This window comes from Physeter macrocephalus, chromosome 5 (assembly GCF_002837175.3).
Source record: "Physeter macrocephalus isolate SW-GA chromosome 5, ASM283717v5, whole genome shotgun sequence".
Taxonomy (NCBI): domain Eukaryota; kingdom Metazoa; phylum Chordata; class Mammalia; order Artiodactyla; family Physeteridae; genus Physeter; species Physeter macrocephalus.
In genome coordinates, this window is record NC_041218.1 from 78,689,892 (window position 1) to 78,710,997 (window position 21,106).

At 42.9% G+C, this 21,106-nt stretch overlaps 1 protein-coding gene across 1 annotated transcript in view; it reads left to right on the forward strand.

Annotated features, from left to right (window-relative positions):
• LOC102983763 (phosphatidylcholine translocator ABCB4) overlaps positions 1-21,106 on the forward strand; it is a 77,883-nt gene that overhangs the window by 40,492 nt on the left and 16,285 nt on the right. The window contains exons 15-23 of the mRNA XM_028490120.1: positions 965-1,126; positions 4,289-4,450; positions 6,868-7,014; positions 9,144-9,248; positions 11,691-11,768; positions 13,088-13,171; positions 14,218-14,421; positions 19,001-19,101; positions 20,598-20,738. Coding sequence (XP_028345921.1) covers positions 965-1,126; positions 4,289-4,450; positions 6,868-7,014; positions 9,144-9,248; positions 11,691-11,768; positions 13,088-13,171; positions 14,218-14,421; positions 19,001-19,101; positions 20,598-20,738 — 1,184 coding nt within the window. The remainder of the gene's footprint in view (positions 1-964; positions 1,127-4,288; positions 4,451-6,867; positions 7,015-9,143; positions 9,249-11,690; positions 11,769-13,087; positions 13,172-14,217; positions 14,422-19,000; positions 19,102-20,597; positions 20,739-21,106) is intronic.

Sequence of the window (21,106 nt, forward strand, 5' to 3'; positions counted from 1 at the left end):
AGGAACCTCCATACTGTTCTCCATAGTGGCTGTATCAATTTACATTCCCACCAACAGTGCAAGAGGGTTCCCTTTTCTCCACACCCTCTCCAGCATTTACTGTTTGTAGATTTTTTGATGATTAGCCTCTCATTTCTATCTTTTTAACTACTTAGGTGAACTGGGCTATACTCTAATAACCATCCTAAGGATGTGGTTTTATTGCCTCAGAGTAGGAGTGGTCTTAAGAAGTTGTTAGTCTTGATAGGGCTAATGAGTATTAAAAAAAAATAACCATTGTTAATGACATAACATGAATAGTTTGATGGGCATTTTGCAGGTTGTAAATGCCCGTTCATAAACCCACCAAGCCAACGACATGTGAGTTCAGGGAACTACTTAGGGGGGTGATTTGTAGATTTCAACATCCATAAAAATCACCTGAAGCACTTGTTAAAAATCATAGTTAATGGCCCCACTCCAGGGTTTGTAATTCAGATGGTCTTTGAACCATAATGTGAACCATCCAGATCTCAGGGTATGTTTTCACCTAAGCTGCCTGCATGTAGTCCATTAGAATTACAGTCAAAATCAGGCACTTCAAAAGAAATCCTACAGAAGTGCTCTGGAGAAGACTGTATGTGGCAACAACTTCTGGACATACTTCTGCTAAAGTCTCTAGCATATCATATAACTCAGAACAAGGCTCCTCACACAGGTATGAAAACATTTGAGAAGGGTTGTAGACCTCCAGAGTTATCCATCCTTATCCTGGAGGGACTGACCTCCTGTCTGGTCCAGAACTTAAGTCTCCTTTTAGCCATTCACAGGTGAGTGATGCCTTTGTTCCCTAATCACACGGGGATGGTGAGCTACTTTTGCATCATCCGCAAACACCTCCATCCAAGTGCTTAATTGTGTGTTAATTGACAGTGTGGGACATTGTAACCCTCCTGCCCTACATGTTTGTCCTTTTCCCCTTTAGGCCAGGGAAGGCCGGACCACCATAGTGATAGCACACCGATTGTCTACAATCCGAAATGCAGATGTCATTGCTGGGTTTGAGGATGGAGTCATTGTGGAGCAAGGAAGCCACAAAGAACTAATGAAGAAGGAAGGGGTATACTTCAGGCTTGTTAACATGCAGGTATCTGCTTCCTGGGAAGTTTTTCTGCTGTTTTCTCCTCAATATAGTATTCTTTATTTATTAAAATATCACGTAGCTAATGCCATGTTGAGAAATAAGAAGCTTTCAGGAAGACGCCTAAAATATACATCTGAGACTTTAATTCAGAGTTGTTGAAAGAATCTCTAAAGAGAAAGGTGAGGGGGGAGGAAAATAAAGGAAAATGCCCCAAACATTTTGAACTTATTCTTTAGGACAGAGATTCTTAATTGCCTGGGGAATGAACTTCTTGAGCAACTTTGCAAAATAAATAACCTAAAAATATGTTATTCTGTAAACATGATTCTTATATTTGTAAAAGTATATACATTTGCTTTGATATAACTAACTAGTATATACATAATTTTGTTCTTTTTTCTTCACATTTCAGATACACATCATCCAGATTCTATCATTTTAATGGGTCCTCAGCATCTTTTCACATGTACCTTGGCTGTTTGTATATTTTCCTCTGTGAAAGTGTCTGTTCCCGTATTAGGCTGTTTTCTGTTGAGTTGTTCATGATATTCTTATTGATTTGTAAGAACACCTTGCATAAAAAGGAAATACACATTTCTCTTGCATGTATTGGAAGTATTTTTCCTGCTTTGTTCTCTCAACTTCACTTTGTTGTTTGTTTGGCTGCCATAAAAAGAGCTTTAAAATTGTATGTAACTAGATTACCATTTTTCGTCTCCATGTCTTCAGGATTTGGGGTTGTTCTTAGGATATTCACCCATATTTCCTTTTAACATTTATGGTTTTATTTTTTACGATTGAATATTTGAAGCAGCTGAAGTATATCCAGTTGTAGGAAATAAGGGCTATTGGTTTCAAATATATACTTTTTTTTTTTTTTTTTTTGCGGTACGCAGGCCTCTCACTGTCTGTGGCCTCTCCCGTTGCGGAGCACAGGCTCTGGACGCGCAGGCTCAGCGGCCGTGGCTCACAGACCCAGCCAGTTGTAGGAAATAAGGGCTATTGGTTTCAAATATATACTTTTTTTTTTTTTTTTTTGCGGTACGCAGGCCTCTCACTGTCTGTGGCCTCTCCCGTTGCGGAGCACAGGCTCTGGACGCGCAGGCTCAGCGGCCATGGCTCACAGACCCAGCCGCTCCGTGGCATGTGGGATCTTCCTGGACCGGGGCACGAACCCGTGTCCCCTGCATCGGCAGGCAGACTCTCAACCACTGAGCCACCAGGGAAGCCCCAAATATATACTTTTTATCAACTGGTGAAAAGTGGCCATCTTGGCTCTGGAGCTCAATGACCTCAGCTTGCAGTAAATGAGGGCTTTAGGTAAGGCACAGAAAAGTATATTATGAGATAGAGAGAGGGATTATGCATTTGGTCATAGAAGAAGTCTAAAATCAGAATGGGCTTATTGGAAGAACTGTCTATTGAGACAGCATGGACAAGATGACAAAAGGAGAAAAAGATAAGAAAAGGATTGATGAGAAGTGGTTCAGTTTGACTTGCCATGTGCTAGAATTTGGGGGAGCCAGGCTTGAGCATGTCGTGGGGAGCCGTGGAAGATTGTTGAGCTGGGGTGTGATCTGAGCAGGTCTGCCCTTCAGGAAAGTGACTCTGACAGCAGTGTGGGAGTGGATGGAAGTGAGGATGTGGGGACCAGTTACAAGACTAAGTCTCTAAGCTAGGTTGTTTTTTTGTTTTTTAATAAATCTATTTACTTATTTATTTTTGGCTACATTGGGTCTTTGTTGCGGTGCGCGGGCCTCTCATTGCGGCGGCTTCTCTTGTTGCAGGGCATGAGCTCTGGGCACGCGGGCTTCTGTAGTTGTGGGTCATGGGCTCTAGAGCGCAGGCTCAGTAGTTGTGGCGCACGGGCTTAGCTACTCCACGGCACGTGGGATCTTCCCGGACCAGGGATTGAACCCGTGTCCCCTGCATTGGCAGGTGGATTCTTAACCACTGCACCACCAGAGAAGTCCCACTAGGTTGGCTTTTGTTGGGAGATGGTATGAAACCGTTCCAGTGGGAAACAAGGAAGTCCACCAAGCAGAGCGTACCTGCAGTGGGGTTCAAGGCACAAGGGCAATATTCTGTCAGGTGCTGAAAGCACAACTGGAAAGTAGGATCAGATTAGATCCAGAGCTCAAGATAGACAGCCCCTGTGGGTATAGTAAGGCACTAGCCAGATAATTGGGTTTGGGGACAGGACCTGAAGGGAAAAAGACAATACCACAAGAACTGAGGTCCTGGACAAACCATTAAGATGTGGACTCAGACATGGCAGAAGCAAACAGAGAACAAAGTTAAGACTCCAGGAAGGTTGGGTTGATATTCCCTCATCTAGCATTGAGCTAAAGGTCCTTAAATTATCCCTCTCCCTGACCCTTTAAGGAGACAGTTGATCCCAAAGTGGGCAATGAGGCTGAACCTGCAGGACTGTTCCCCTGGGGTGAGGTGTGGATGAATCTTTGCAGGACTCTGAGGAAAAAGATGATGGTACTCAGCCAGATTAACAGCCTCCCTCGGGCAGTGACCAGCTTTTCCTTGTTTGTAAAAATGAGCCCTTGGTAATGTTTCTGTTTATTCTGCTGCCCTGTGGTGGTCTCTAACTTGTTCTCTGGATCCTGGCGTATTGAAGAAATTCCCAGTTACCTGCTGGATAATGAAAACTTTGCCTTTTAATTTTTAGAGTTTTTTTGTTTTTTTGTTTTTTGGTTTTTTTTGCGGTACGCGGGCCTCTCACTGTTGTGGCCTCTCCCGTTGCGGAGCACAGGCTCCGGACGCGCAGGCTCAGCGGCCATGGCTCACGGGCCCAGCCGCTCTGCGGCATGTGGAATCCTCCCGGACCGGGACACGAACCCGTGTCCCCTGCATCGGCAGGCGGACTCTCAACCGCTGCGCCAGCAGGGAAGCCCCTTTAGAGAGTATTTTTATATTCCAGGTTTCATATTGTTCAAATTGAATTTAACCTTTCTGTCCTTTGTAACCTCTTTTACTTCCATGTGTTGATATACTTCTTGACACTTTGTAGCTAACTTTGACTGAGAAGCTGTGACGGAATCTGAAAGTCTTGACACGTGATATTCAAATGGCTGTATGGTTCTAAACTTGGAGGTTACATCCGTCTGGACACAGGCACACACACAATTCAATGTTTTGTTCTTCTTTTAGACATTAGGAAGCCAGATCCAGTCAGAAGAATTTAAAGTTGCACTAACTGATGAAAAGCCTGCCATGGGTTTGGCTGATCCCATAGTTAGGAGTTCTTTTCATAAAAGCCTGAGGAATTCACGAAGGTATCAGAATGCCTTTGATGTGGAAACCATTGAACTTGTAAGTTGTTTTTCACTTAAATCTTTAGTTGTTTAGTTTTACTGTTGAAATTCTTAGTCTTGCAAGTATATTGCAGGCACAGAGGATTCCTGCCATGAGCCATACTCTTCTTAAAAAAAGGAAATATCACATTTTAAATGTATTTGTCAAAAATTGAGATCAATTCCAAGTAAAATTGGATTTCCAATGAAGAAAGATCCAAAAACATAGTCTTTGTGCTTAGATGCTTAAAATTAAAACTAGATATTCCACTTATTTTTGAGGTCCAGAGATAAATAAGGCTGGTCTAAAGTAAGAGGCCCTGACATTTGCATGCTCTATTAGGTAGGATTACTTTTGATTTCTATGCTAGGAAACTCAGATTAATATCAGTTTAAGAAAAATAAGAGGTTTTATTTCTCTTTCACATAAAAACTTAAAGGTGAGAAACCCAGGGCTAGAATGGTGACTCTGCCATGGTTACCACGGATTCAGGTTCCTTTCATATTTATCCTCACTATCCTGGCATGTAGCTTCCATTCTCAATGATCGAAAATGGCTCCTGAAGCTCCAGCCATCACATCTGTGTTCCAAGCAGCAAGAAGAAACAAAGATTTTCCCTAAGTCCGATACAGTACTTTTATTTATATGTCACTGGCCATAGCTTAATCACATGGCGCTACTTAGCTACAAGGAAGGGTAGATAACTGAATCTTTTTGCTATATGCATTGCTACTCTGAATAAGATTGGAATTCTCTTACTAAGAAAAAGAATAACCAGAAATAGCCAAAGTGTACATTCTTTAACGTTTCTCACCTGAAGACTTGGGATGTTATTAATTCAAGTTAACAGAAGCCTTTATAATATTGATAGAAAGGGAATCCATTCCAAGAAAAGATATTTTATGATTTTAAGAAATGGTTTGAAAAAAAAAAAAAGAAATGGTTTGAGAATACCTTTTGATGTTATTTATTGATAAAAGCTGAGTTTTTTTTTTTACTTTTGTGTTGGCCTGAAGACACTAATCCTACCGAGAATTCACTGCATCTGTTTTTCTCTGCCCACAAGGTTATTTACTGCAGAGATTACGAGGGCTCTCTCAGAGGTCTCAAATCTTGGTGTATTTATGGAAAGAGAATAACAATTGAATTATTGTGGAGCTGCATTATCATACCTAAGATAAACAATTTCTCCCTTTTTGGCTGTGGAAGTATTTACTTCTCATTTCCTCATTTATCTGGACAGTTAATGCTGCTAAATCTTGAGAGGCTGGTATTTTAGAGGAGCACTTCTCTTGGAGAAATGCACAGAGAAGAATGGGAGTCAGAAAATGCCACATCAACAAGACTGTCCTAAGTGCCATCATAGAGGGATAAACGATGTGCCCAAGGAGCGGGGGAAATTAAGTCTGATTAGAAGGGCCTGGAAGACCTGTTGGCGTGTGAAGAGCAGCCTCAGCTCGTTTAACAGGCTGGAGACCAGGGCTAAAAGATGTTAACTAGGGAGGAAAAAAAAACCCTAAAACGCAGAGAAAATGAGTGGTTTGAAAGAAGAGGGCTGAATAGAAACTATTCCCATGTTCTCTTTTTCATAGAGACGCAAACATGACCTATTTAAACAACTGCAAGGCTATGGGATTCCACAGGCACCTTTTGTATCTAGTTTACTGTTAAACCACCTCTGTAGTCAGAATATTCTCCTTTATGTGACCTAAATCCTTCATGCTTGACCAGACATTGAGTTCAGCATTTGCTGAGAACCTGATGTGTGCCAGGCATTGGGCTATTTCTAGGGATATAAAGACATAGTCTTCACCTTAAAAACAAACAAAACAAGCGAGTCATGTAAACAAACGGGGTCGGGGGATCACAAAACAAGCTAAGCTATGAAATAGAAGAAGTCCGCAGAGGGAACAGTGGTGAAAGAAAAGGGGAGTAGTTACTTTAGTTTTGTGAGTTGGGAACACGTCACAGAAAAGGCAGCGCTGGGCAGGGTTCCGGGGTGAGGAGACCAGGCCCAGGTCCTCAGGTTAATCATGGCGCCTTGTGTTCGTGGGGACACTTACTCATCTATTCATGGGTCTTGTCTCATGTGACCCCAGCATCATGCCGGAGCTGAATTGGACTTGAATTCTAAGGCATTTTGTGCCCAGATCTTCTGCCCACTCTGCTGAGGCTGGAATAGAGATGGGCTGGTCACACCATGAAGATTGCTTCTTGGGTGAAGGACTCATACTCGTCTTATGCTGTGTAGTCAATGGACATAGTTAACATTTGATAACATCCCGTCCAACCCTCTAGTAGTTTGCTGTAGCCTGGTCATTCTCTGCACCTAGTTTGCAAGTTCCTTGAGGTTGATGCCAGGCCTTCTCTATGTCCATACACTCCAGTGACTGTAGTGTTGTCACCTTTTTTGTCCTGACATGTATGTGTTCTAGGATGAAACTGTGCCGCCGGTGTCTTTTATGAAGATCCTGAAACTGAATAAAACAGAATGGCCCTACTTTGTGGTGGGAACTGTGTGTGCTATTGCCAACGGGGCGCTTCAGCCGGCCTTCTCAGTCATCTTCTCAAAGATTATAGAGGTGAGTCTGAAAACACCACTGGACAGCTTGAATGAAATCACTTCACCATTACATCAGTTCTCATGCCAACCTGGTCCATTTTGCAGTAAAGCAGCCTCAAATTAAACTAAGCCCAAGGTTTTAATTCCCTTTTGAGGAAAGCTATGAGGCAAAAGAAAAAATAGGCAAGTTATGCTATCAATGAAATTAGAAACTGTAAAATCCCTGAAGAAGGCATTCTGATTCCCTCTCTTCATTTGGGTGAACTGGTGTCAGGCAGTGATCACCATCCCGTTTGTGGAGAGGAGATGCCTGTCTCATTGGGTGGCTGGGTGGTGGGGAAGGGAAAGAGTTCAAGTCTCAAGTGTTCAAGAGGCCAGGCTCTGGGGACAGACCGGCCTCATCACTTAATCGCTGTGCAAATTGGGCAAATGCTTTCCCTTGCTGTACCTCAGTTTCTTCATCTGCAAAATAAACCTACCTCCTAGGATGGCTGAGGATTAAGAGATGATTTAGGTAACTGTTTAAGAGTGTCTGCCTGGAAGTAAGTATTCAAAAAGTTGCTACATCATTGTTTAGCAATTGTAGCAATGTTTAGCATTGTTTAGCAATTGCTACATCATTGTTTAGCAATCCTTACAAGGCTTGGGGAGGCTAAGAAGGAAAACCTACACTATCCAGTTGTTAAATTCATTGGGGGATATTTATCAGAAGTGATCAGAAATATCTAAGGCTCCATAAAATCCAATATTTATATTTTATAACCTTAGTCAATCTCTATTTTTATTGGAGAGACTTTTTTGTTAAAGATGAATTATTCTCCATCACATTACGACTTTATTATGCTGCTTTTTTTCAGCTTTTTTTCTATCTTTATTTTTTGAGCTTCATATAATGTATTATCCTTCAAAGTTTTATTTTATTTTATTTCTTAATTTTTATTGGAGTATAGTTGCTAAGAGTTTATTATGCTTGTGACTTTGAACATTGGTTTAAGACCACAAGCTAAAAAATAAATGAGGAAGAACCCTCCAACTGTTCTTACATTACAAAATAAGGCAATGCCTGGTTCTCCTGCAATTCAAGAGCTGTGTGGATTGTATTTATATTTGGGGGCATCTCCTTTGTGTCAAATGCTGATTTTGGAGATCAAGCAGGAAACAAAATAAACTAAGTCCTGCCCTCAAACAGTTTACCTTCTCCTGGACAGACACAGAACACAACCCAAAAGCAAATATGTAATGTGTCCCAGCATAGCAAGCATTTTAAAAGCAGGGTCTGGCAGTACAGGGGCCGGAGCTGGAGGTGCTGTTTCATGCGGGTGGGTCAGGAGAGGCCTGTCGGGGCAGAGGCCCGGTGGAGTGTTGGGTGGTGAGCAGGTAGGGGGCAGGGTGGAGTTCAGGCAGACGGAACAGCAAATGCAGAGGAAGAGGCACAAACACGAAAATGTGCAGCCACACACAGTCCGTAGGCAGTGCTTCAACCCATGTTAATAACCGCAAACAGTAAGTCCACTACGTACGAACTTTCCAGTTGTGAACGCACGTGCCAGCCCCTGTATGCCAGCTGTTGTACTGTATTACCGTACTTTTCAAGGTACTGTACTGAAAGATTGAGACTGTTTTCTTTATTTTTCGTGTTTGTTTCTTATGTATGTGTGAAAAGTATTAGAAACCTATTACAGCACAGCACTATTGATATATACCCGATTGTGTTAGTGGGGTACCTAGGCTAACTTTGTTGGACTTACGAACGAATTAGACTTACAAACGCGCTCTCAGAATGGAACTCGTATTGTATTCCTCCGATTCATAGAGACAGGAGGTAGAATGGTGGCTCCCAAATGGCTGGGGGGAGGGTCGTGGGAGTTACTGTTTAATGAGTACAGAATTTCAGTTGTGGATGATGAAAGAATTCGGGAGATGGATGGCAGTGAAGGTGGCACAACACTGTCAGTACACTTAATGCCACTGACTAGTATACTTAAAATCTACCATTTAGCCATTTTTATGTTACGTATATTTTACCTCAGTTAAAAAAACACGTATTCGAAACCTAGTTTTTAAAATGTGATGCTCAAGCCATTGTTTATGGGAGGAATAAACAAAGATCATGTAATCCAAGTGGGTGTTTTAAATGTCCTTTTGTAGATTTTTGGACCAGGAGACGATGAAGTGAAGCAGCAGAAATGCAACATGTTCTCATTGCTCTTTTTAGGTCTGGGAATTATTTCTTTTTTTACTTTCTTCCTTCAGGTAGGTACCTATGATTTGATCTTCTCATCAAGTCTATATTCAGTTAGAGAATATAGATTAATTACCTATTAATTAGATTTTTGTTAATTATCTGTTAATATAGATTAATTATTGATTCATCAAAATCCAATAAAAGAAACAGGTGATCAAAACCTTAGCTTTGGTTTGGAACTTCCAAATCTTAGACTGAAATGAATTGCAGACACAGTTGGCACAAGGCTGTTTGAGAGGGCAGTGTCCTAAGCAGGGGGAATTGTGACTGCCCTGTGTGCTAAATTACGTCATGTTACAGGTTGGCCCTCGGCAAACATTCATTACCAAGGACAAAAGAGACGTGAACTCACGGGACAACATAAGTCCCACTTAAACTCCACTAGTCATAAACTGGAGAAAAATCAGTACAATAGCATTCTCTCTCTCTTTTTTTGAAATAAATTTATTTTATTTTTTGTCTGCATTGGGTCTTCGTGGCTGTGCACGGGCTTTCTCTAGTTGTGGCGAGTGGGGGCTGCTCTTCGTGTGGTGCACGGGCTTCTCACTGCAGTGGCTTCTCTTGTTGTGGAGCACGGGCTCTAGGCGCACAGGCTTCAGTAGTTGTGGCTCGCGGGCTTCAGTAGCTGTGGCGCACGGGCTTAGCTGCTCTGCGGCATGTGGGATCTTCCTGGACCTGGGATCGAACCCGTGTCCTCTGCATTGGCAGATGGATTCTTAACCACTGCGCCACTAGGGAAGCCCAGCATTCTCTTTTTGTTACTCTTCATATAGTATCAAGTAACTTCTCTGATATTTTCCTCCTTAATTGATGAACTGTTTGAAAGAATGCACATTATGTTGCATTTAGGTATTGTAGACCCGGACAAAATGAACTAGTAAACTGCTCTGGTTGTACTTGTCTACCTAGACTTTTACCAAATTTCTTTTGTCTCTAACTCAGTGCCTTTCCAGTACACACAGCCCTTTCTAGTACAATCCATTAAGGCCACAGAATATTTCCTAGTCATGCCCAGTGTGCTTCTCTTTGATTATTGTTGAGACAGTGGTAAAAGTAAGCCTCGCTTTTTATTTAGAAATCAGAGCCTTGCTCGTAGCAACTCAATGTCCAATGCAGCCGCAATCCCTGCTGTGTTAGGGAGGAGGGCATACATATGCTGCACCAACAGTGGGCTGATAGACGGAGCTATGGAGCCCTCACGGGCCTTGAGCAATCTGCCAGCAAAGGCGGGAGGAGACCAGGGCAGTCTAGGCCTGGACCCCTGGGGCAGACTCACCCTGAGCACTGACCACCGATCCTCTTGGTTTAGTGAAGACCTGGGATGCATCCTCCCCAGAGAGCAGCCCACATGCCCACCCCAACACTCTGCGTGGCTGGAGGCTCACACCCATGCCAGTGCCTGGGAAGCAAACCCAGCTGTGGACATCTGGGCTGGTCTCCAGTTTGAACAGGGTATAATTAGAAAGAGGGAAAGCGTCTGGCAAGGATGCTGGGGGAGGAGGAGTAGCCTAATTGTTCGCTAATCTGATAGCAGGTGGAGCTGTGACGGCAAGCTGCAAACGCATCTGGAGCTTGATACCCCAGACATCCTCCCTCCCTCTACACTACAGGAGCCAAAACGCATCCCTGCATAGAATTTTGTTACTTCTTTTGGAGACTGATTTGCTTAAAGCATTAGGAACACACTGACGTTGTAATTAAGTACAGTATTCTTCTCACTGAGATGGTGTCCTTGAGAGTTTTGAAAAGGAAGTCTATTTAGAATGCTTCAGAAGCCAGAACTGGATACTTCTAAGGATTTTGGTCTTAGGACTCTATTGTATACTAATGATTTAGAAGTATATGAATTACGGCTTCCCTGGTGGCGCAGTGGTTGAGAGTCCGCCTGCCGATGCAGGGGACACGGGCTCGTGCCCTGGTCCGGGAAGATCCCACATGCCGCGGAGCGGCTGGGCCCCTGAGCCATGGCCGCTGAGCCTGCACGTCCGGAGCCTGTGCTCCACAACAGGAGAGGCCACAACAGTGAGAGGCCCGCGTACCGCAAAAAAAAAAAAAAAATTAGAAGTGTATGAATTAAAAAAATTTTTTAATGGAAGTATAGTTGATTTACAATGTGTTAATTTCTGCTGTACAGCAAAGTGATTCAGTTATACATATATAAACATTCTTTTTTTAATATTCCTTTCCATTATGGTTTATCATAGGATACTGAATATAGTTCTCTGTGCTGTACAGTAGGTCCGTGCTGTTTATCCATTCCATATATAATAGCTTACATCTAGCAGTACATGAACTTTAAGTTGGGACTTTGAATTAGTATCTGGTCATAGACTTTGTTATTTGAATAGTTGATTCATAAATAAATATTATAGAAATCCATGCAAATACACCCACTTGTGTCCGAACGCTTGTGATCATCAAAAGGGACAAAAGCCTTTCTTCTCACCCAGGGCTTCACATTTGGGAAGGCTGGCGAGATCCTCACCACAAGGCTTCGGTCCATGGCTTTTAAAGCAATGCTGAGACAGGTAGGTGTGTGCTCGGAAGCAACTCTTTCCTTTCAGGCCTCTTCCTGTTCTGGCTGGTGTGCAGCCCTGCATGTTGTGTGTCCCAGGTGTTCATGCAAGGACTGGTCAGGGCCCTGCTAGTTGTCCTGGTCCTTCAGTATCCAAAGACCTCTCAGGGTTTTCGTGGGAGTAGGCTTAATTTAGGTCACTTTTGGGGTTTATTTTGCAACTATCTCTATCCATGTGGATACTATCATTTCAAGGACCTGTATCTGTTTTCTGGATTCTACGCAGGCCCTGGTGAGTCATTTGAGACTCCAGGATGCCTTTCCACAAAGGAAAGGGTGGTTGGCAGTGTTCCTGTCCCACGATTTACCATACTAACTATAGGTTTTACCAAATGTTGGTAATTGAGTTTGTTAGAGCTCTGCTTTCACATTAATTCACTTGTTATTTCACTCCGTCATTACCCACTAGGTACCAGACAATGTGCTAGTAGCTGGGCCTATAAAATGCCTTATCTGCCCTCTTGGGAAGGTCACGGCCCAGTGCAGGACATGTGGGAAAATGTGCAAACATGAATTCTCTATTTTTATAGAGAAGGCTTAAGAGAGGGCCAGAATATTGTCCAACCAATTGATCGGAATTGATTACATTCCTGTTCACAAAAGGGCACAGAGCAGGTATCATATTTTGTGCAAGTCTGAATTTGCAGACCTCTTTCAGTGTCTTTTAAACTGTTGCTATGGAGGAAATTTACTTTATATGAAGCTTAAAGATGCTGTGGATTAGTGGCTTGTAATTAAAATCATATCTAAGATAGACTCTTTTAATCCTTGCTTCAAACAAAACAAAACAAAAACGTGGTGAGAAACCAGGGCTCATGATCTCATGCCTAGAATTTGCAAGAAAGAGCTGTGTCCAGTACAACTCCACCGTGTCCAGCACAACAACTTTGTGAGAGACACCACCCCATCAGGATACTACGGAAGTAGCCGTAGTACAAGTTGTGAGGACTGGGTGATGGACCCACGTGCACCCACGGGCTTGGGCTTGAGGGAAGCTGGCAGCGAGCACAGCTGCAATCTGGATAAGCCCCGCCCCCCATCAGTGTGCTTTCCTGGCGCAGGTGGGGATGGAGCTTGCATCCTGGTGGGGCTCCGAGGTGTATGCTCAAGGCAGGGACTAGAGCTCCCCAGTGCATGGGAGGTCTCCCCTCAACTCCAACACCCAAGTTAAGTGTGGATATTTCCTCAGCATTGAATGTTTGGGATGTTTCATCTGATTTCCTCTGCTTGTTTTAATTTGGAATGAATTTAAAGGTGTATTTTGTGCCGTAGGACATGAGCTGGTTTGATGATCATAAAAACAGTACTGGTGCACTTTCTACGAGACTTGCGATGGATGCCTCCCAAGTCCAGGGGGTATGTAGACTGCACTCTACTACTGTTTTTCTTTAACATGGTTTGGAATAAACATATGGCATAGCTGCAACCTTTAAGCTGCCTTCAGCTGCAAATAACAGAAAAGTCAAACTAGACTAAACAATAAAGAGGAAGGTTGGACTTCAGGGTTGATGGATCCACTGGCTCACAAGTGGCCCGAAGGACTCAGGCACCTTCTGTCTGTTGGCTGTGAGTGGCTTTCAGTCCTCAGGGTTGGCTTCACCCTGAGGCTCGTTCCCTCATGGCCACAGGGCGGCTGCCAGGAGCAACCATAGCTACAAGCTTCCTTGTTTCCCATCCAGCGAAAGAGAGCGCACACCTAGGCCTCGACTGCCAACCAAACACCCTTGTCTTACATCTAATTAAGACTAATTTGGGTCACATGCCCAACCCTAACCAATAACTGGCTCCAGGGAGTGCCGCCGTCTTCCTGGCTTCCCTCCCCAGTTCTGGAGCTGAGGTCTGTTACCTCAGAACTCACTGCTTCTCCATAGCGCAGGAGAGCAGCAAGTCCCCTGCAGTGTCCCTGTGAGAGCCCTCGTTTTCTGACTGGTGCAAACAGGACTTCATCTTTATGCATACTTTACCGCTGGGGGTGGTCTCTTAGGATCTGTACCCTTGGTAACAGATGGTCTCTCGGGGCTCGTGAATCTCCCTCTTACACATTTGAAGCGAACAGACTTTAAAATGAGCACAGTGCCCGTGGTGTGTTTCCTCTTTGAATGTTGCCTTCATGAAAAAGTGTGCACCCCACAGCCTCTCCCCAAAGCAGAGAAGCTGATGTCTTGCCTCTGCAGTGCTGAATCCGTATGGGCAGGAGAGGAAGGAGAGCTGAAAGGCACGAAGAAAAACCTGCAGAGCCTCCCAAGTTACCCACAGGTGTCTTGGGTTTATTGTAACAAAAGGGAGCAAATGTTAGTACAGGCACAGATCCCTCTCTCGTGGTTCTGACCGGGAGGCTGAAGGCTGCAGCTCGTGGATTTGCAACTTAAAATACAGCTGCCTCTCTTCTTTTGCTCTTCCAGGCCACTGGAACCAGGTTGGCTTTAATTGCACAGAACACAGCTAACCTTGGAACTGGTATTATCATAGCATTTGTCTACGGTTGGCAATTAACCCTTTTGATGTTATCGGTTGTTCCAATTATTGCTGTATCAGGAATTGTTGAAATGAAATTGCTGGCTGGAAATGCCAAAAGAGATAAAAAAGAACTGGAAACTGTTGGAAAGGTGGGTCAAATACGGCTTCAGTTGGTATAAGTATGGTTTTTAGACATGGGTTTTATTTGATTGATTCATTACAACACGCGTGTTTTAATAATGTTAGTGCTCCTTACAGCTAATAGTGGTCAACGCTGTGTATGAAATATTTTACTGTGTCAATGCCTAGAACTTGAAAATGGGATAATTAATGTAAAGCGTTTATCCTGTAGAAGGTGTTATATTCAGAAAATTTCTGAATTTTCAAAGTTCATTTTACCTTTTACTTTGTACACCGATGCCATTATTAGGACAAAAGTTACCCCTGTTTTACAGCTGAAGAGTCCTTAAGGCAGAGAATTATAAGTGTATTGTTCAAAGTAGGACATTTGCCAGTACTTAAAAAGCCAGTCCTGTTCTTCTTGGCTGTGATTTCTATAGTTAATTGAGCTAGGCAGCCACCAGAGGACAGTAATGCTCTGATTTCTGGTTCTAATTATAAAGGCAATTGGGCACACACTTAACTTTGTGCCAGTTATTGTTCTGAGTATTTATATGTACCAGCTCATCCTCATAATAATCCTATGAGGCAAATACTAATGTTACACCAGTTTTACAAATGTGGAACCTGAGAATGAAACAAGTTAAAGGCATGGCTGGAATTCAAGTCCTGGTCTAATTTCAAAGTTCTTTACTATATTACCTCTTCCTATGGGTTTAAATGTGTCTAAATCTCCATATAAACATTTTATATTACACGTACATGTATGTAAATGTTTAAATGTAGATAACAGCCGGGAATTTTTTTTACCCTTATTTATGTAAATATTATACTATATTGAAACATTAGGAGGTGAAGCAGACAGTGTATATAAATCGTGATAGAGTTTCTATAGCACAACACTCGCAAAGCCCTTTCACAGACAGTCCTGCATAGGCCTTAATACGATTATGGTTACGCCAGGTGGGACAGATAGTATGTCTCGCTCATGGGTTAGAAAGCAGTTAGCATGATTCCCACACTTAAGCTCTGGTGTATCCAGAGTCCCTGAGATCCTCTTGGCTGCTGGCTGTGGGTACTTTAGGGCAACGGTCCCCAACCTTTTTGGCACCAGGGACTGGTTTCGTGGAAGACACTTTTTCCACGGAGAGGGACTGGGGGGGTGGGTAGTTCAGGTGGTAATGCTAGCGATGGGGAGAGGCAGACGAAGCTTCGCTCCGCTTTCCTGCCGCTCACCTCCTGCTGTGCGGCCCGGTTCCTAACAGGCCATGGACCGGTACCGGTCTGCGGCCCGGGGGTTGGGGACCCCTGCTTTAGGGCATCATTTCCTTGATTTCTGTTCGTCACAACTAACTACTGAAAAAACACCCTGTAGTGTTCCTTTCCTTTCTCCTCCTGCACCCTACCGCTTTTCACATTTCAGAAGGGAAATTGTCGGCAGGTAGAATGAAGATCAATTTTTCTTAGACTAGTCACATGAAAGAAAACATCTTGAGTCTAGTTAAGATAATAGAATCTTAATTCTATTAAAAATGGCTAATGACACTGAAAGTTGCCAGAGTTCTGGCGGGAGTAGGGCAGTTAGAATGGAGCAGCTTGGCAAACAAAACACCACCTTAGACCATCCGTCCTGGCCTTGCGGCTGCTCAGTATATCATACTGGAGAAGACCCCCCACTTCTCTGGTCTTCACTTTCCACTTCTGTAACGTGAGAAGTTGTACCAGATGATGTCCCAGGTTCCTTTCAGCTAATACATTGTCGTTCCAGGGATCAGAGAATGAATAACTCAGAATGATCGGTCCGAAATATTTTTAGTAACTACTTTAACCTGATAAGGGTTTGTTTTTTTTTAATGAGAGATTGGAAATTTTAAATGTTAATTATCAGCAATTCAATCATAGTTCAATATTGTTTACTCAGTCAACTCCTGATTAACCCAAAATGAGGGTTAGAAAGGTCTTGGATACCACCCTCCCCCACCAACATCACTGTTCAAAAAAAAAAAAAAAAGTTCTCATTGACCTGGGTGCAGATTAATCATGGTTCAAGAACATGGGGATTTGGGATAACTTCCCATTTTCATTTTCCGGAAGAGGCTTGGTAATGAGGGTATGATTGCTGGGCTGGGAGGAGGGGAGGGAGGCTGCATAATCACCCTCTTGACTCAGGCCCTGCCTGATGCCTGCGATTAGGGGCCTGCTGAACCAGAATTAACCCTCAAAGCACTTAACCCGTGATCAAAAAATCAAGAGTTGAGTGCAAAGTCCTAACAACTAGTTTCTCCGTGTGCAAATTACAAAGCAGGGGAAGCAGAAGAGCATAGTGGGTTAAGAACATGGACTTGGCATCAGATAGCCTTATAGGGATCCTATCCTGCCTACTTATTAACTCTAGAGTCTTCGGCAAGTCACTTCACTTCTCTGTGCCTCGGGTCCTCACCTGTGCAAACAGGAATAAGAACTAGAACCTCACAGTGTTGTCAAATGAGGTAATACCTGGCACAGAGTAAAAGCCAATAAGTACTCTCTAGCCTGGCTATGATTACTGTTAGATGTTTCATTTATAATAAAGATAGGGGGCTTTCCTGGTGGCGCAGTGGTTAAGAATCCACCTGCCAATGCAGGGGACATGGGTTCGAGCCCTGGTCCCGGAAGGTCCCACATGCCACAGAGCAACTAAGCCCGTGTGCCACAACTACTGAGCCTGCGCTCTAGAGCTGCGAGCCACAAATAGTGAGCCCGCGTGCCATAACTACTGAAGCCCACGCGCCTAGAGCCCGTGCTCTGCAACAAGAGAAGCCACTGCAATGAGAGGCCAGCACACCACAACAAAGAGTAGCCACAGCTCGCCGCAACTAGAGAAAACCTGCGCACAGCAACGAAGACCCAATGCAGCCAAAAATAAAGTAAAATAAATTTTTAAAATAATAATAAAAAATAAAGATAGGGACTTCTCTGGTGGTCCAGCGCGTAAGACTCCACCCTCCTAATGCAGGGGGCCCAGGTTCGATCCCTGATCAGGGAACTAGATCCCACATGCATGCTGCAACTAAGAGTCTGCATGCTGCAACTAAAGATCCCGCATGCCCCAACAAAGATCCCGTGTGCCACAACTAAAACCTGGCGCAGCCAAAATAATTAAATATTAAAAAATATATACAATAAAGATATGTCTATTTAGCTTAAGGTATTAAATATCTTGCTTTCATCTGGTTACAAAAGCTGAGAACTAAGATAAAAGTCTCCAAGCTGATAAGATTTCATTTTGGGTTTTTGTCTTATGCTCCTTGGTTTAGATGAATCAACTGCCAAACTGTGATTTAGACTAAATAGCCACATCACAGACAATTAACGTTAGTCAGGGGTGATTTGGCTGTCAGAAAACTGCTCTGGCTGGTTTGGGTAAAAGGGGTTTGATGTAAGGACACATGGAAGTGTGGGGAATACAGATGGCTTGTGGCAACTGCAGTGTCCCCAGCAGCTCCTCTCTTAGAGCCATAAGCGCACTGTCTCAGAGTCTGTCTACACGTTTGTTCTGTTCCTCAGTCGCTGAATATTCAGACCAGCTTCCTACACATACCCTGGTGACCTTAACCTCTGAATCTGCAGGCCCCTCCCAGGACACACAGTTGCCTCCAAGTCCAGGAAACTGAATCCGAGAGGCCTAAATGTGTCAGGTGTCTGTCCTCGGTTTCATCAGGAATTTAAGGCAGGGTCCTGATGTTTACAGCTGGGATGTTCTCAAATGTGGGTAAACATTTTTTTCTAAGAAGCGGTATGCTTTAGGGAAGAAATGATTGGCACCCTCAGGAGGCCCGTAGAAATCAGCCTGATTCTCTCTTCTAAGCTACTACCCTATGAAGAAAGCAAAGCCACAAAGGGGTTTGACTACAGCCAGTCAAGTAACTGCCTGGTGGCAGGGCTAGGAATAGAATCAGGCTTCTGGTGCCTGGGCCACCATTCTTGCCCTAAGCTGGTCTGTCTCCCAGCATAGGGCATAGGAAGACTTGCCACCATATTTAGCACAACCAGAGGTGCTTTTAAGATTGCCAGTTTTGGGCTTCCCTGGTGGCACAGTGGTTAAGAATCCGCCTGCCAATTCAGGGGACATGGGTTCGAGCCCTGGTCCGGGAAGATCCCACATGCCGCGGAGCAACTAAGCCCGTGCGCCACAACTACTGAGCCTGTGCTCTAGAGCCCGCGAGCCACAACTACTGAGCCCGTGTGCCACAACTACTGAAGCCCGCACGCCTAGAGCCCATGCTCTGCAACAAGAGAAGCCACTGCAATGAAAAGCCCGCGCACCACAAAGAAGAGTAGCCCCCACTTGCCGCAACTAGAGAAAAGCCTGCACGCAGCAACAAAGACTGAACGCAGCCATAAATAAATAAAAAATAAAGATTTTTTTTTTTTTTTTCAGTTTTTTCATGGAGCTTGTCTTGAAGCTTCAACACATTATGCCTTTGCTTTCCAAATTTTAAAGGAATTGAAAACCTGTCAACATAACCTTCGGGCTTCTTTTGACAGAACCCTAAGGCTCATATATATATTTTTATTATTTCAGAAGTAAAAGCCCCACTTCTAATCATGATCTGTTCTACATTACAGATTGCAACAGAGGCAATAGAAAATATTAGGACAGTTGTGTCCTTGACCCAGGAAAGAAAATTTGAATCAATGTATGTTGAAAAATTGTATGGAGCTTACAGGTAATGAGCATATGATTGTTATTAAGAACCTAGTGTTTGCCTAGGCTGAATTATTGATTCCAATTTTTGTTCCTGCTGCAAACAATGATATGATTGTAAGGCTGACATTTTTTTCAATAATTATCTCAGTGAAAATAAGTAACTTTTTGATGCAACTGGACCGCAGGATTGGATTTTTACATCTCTTATAAAAAATAGTAAGATCGGGTCTCTAAGAGCTAAAAGGTACAGAGGGCTGCACAAGTATTTGTTCACCACTGCAGGCGATGTAAGCAACCCAACTGGTGATTCAGGATGAACATTCTTTTAGGGAATTGCTCAAACCTTTATTTTCTTTGCATTGTGTAGACTGAGCCAAAGATGAGATTTGTTGTTGGGTTAAAGTGTTTCCTTTGTTCTCTGGGTGAGGACCAGATCTGTCCTACTCTGAAAACAAAGACACAGAGCGTATTTCATTGGTTTATTCTTGAGCAATTCGACAAACCTCCAGCACCTGTTTGCCACTTGTTTCCAACCAGGGCCTGTCCTTATAAATGAATATGTTTTAACACTAACAAAACTGAACACAATTTGAATTACAACTTCGTAGACTAGAACAATGGTTTTGAACACTTACATATTTGAACAGGGATAACTGAATTTCTCAGTGTATCCACCTTCCTAGTTATGTATACTTCATGCAGCTATTACATTTTTCTGGTCATTTGATGTCTGACATATATCTGTCAGTAGCATTGTAAATTGTTCTGTAACATTAAGTATTGTAACACCATGCTCACAGCGCAGGAGTTAAAGTATCCAGATCAGTAATACTTTAAATTTTTCCTCTTGCCAAGTTCCTGCCTTCTAATCTGAAAATAAATAAATTAATGTTCTTCTGGAGGATTTAGAATAATAAAGTAAAATAAAGTAGCTAAACTAATAGAGGACAGCAAGAGGTCTAATTAGAAATGGTTCAAAACAAATTGTGTTGGGGATGGTGGGATCTAGCTCCGGGAAGAACTTCTGATGTGTGTCTAGATAAACCTCGGTGTCCCTACTTTTCTGAATCTGAAATGTGAACTTTGATATGAGAGACTATAACTCATCACAGAAGACAAGATAATAATATTAGACAACTGAATTTAGACCATTCAAACTTTAGTCCTAACTTTGACATCCTTTATTTTTGATAACAACAATCATGTTTGAGTTCCCAGATATTCCTGTGTAATAATGACAGCAACTATCATTTGAGCAACCACTCTGAGCTAGGTACTGTGCTAGACATTTGTATTGTCTGTTTAGATCTCAAAACAATTTTGTATCATACTGGTTATCCCCCTCTTACAAGCCAGAAAACGGATGCGTAGAGAGGTTAAGTCACTTAAATTAATTACAACTGGGGGCAGAATTTAAACACAGGTTGACTAGACTTAGAAGCTGTGCTCTTTGTACAAGCCAGTGCTAAGAGAGGTTGAAGATAATGGTTACAGATATACTGATTTGCTTTTCAGGAATTCTGTGCGGAAAGCACACATCTATGGAATTACTTTTAGTATTTCACAAGCATTTATGTATTTTTCCCATGCTGGTTGTTTTCGGTTTGGTGCCTATCTCATTGTGAATGGACATATGCACTTCAGAGATGTTATTCTGTAAGTAACTTTTAATTTATTGAGATTATTCCATAATAAAGTTTCAATAGGTCTATGCAAAGGTTTGGAGTAGACCGAAAAACTAACTTGTTTTATGATGAAGTCAGAGAGTTGAATCTACCCCAGAAATCGAATGTTGTCGGTACTCCAAGGACAGTTTCATTATCCGAGTGGACTAAAATCAACCAAGCTCATGAAAATGATCATAAACCAGAATTTCAGTAATACATAGAAGGACAGGAGGACAGCAAATGTTCTCAATGCAGAGATAAATCATAATTAGAAAACTGCTGGCGACCAGGGACCCAAAACAGAGGTTATAATAGCTTACTATCTACGGGCAACCAAATATGGCCTTGACAGTGGGA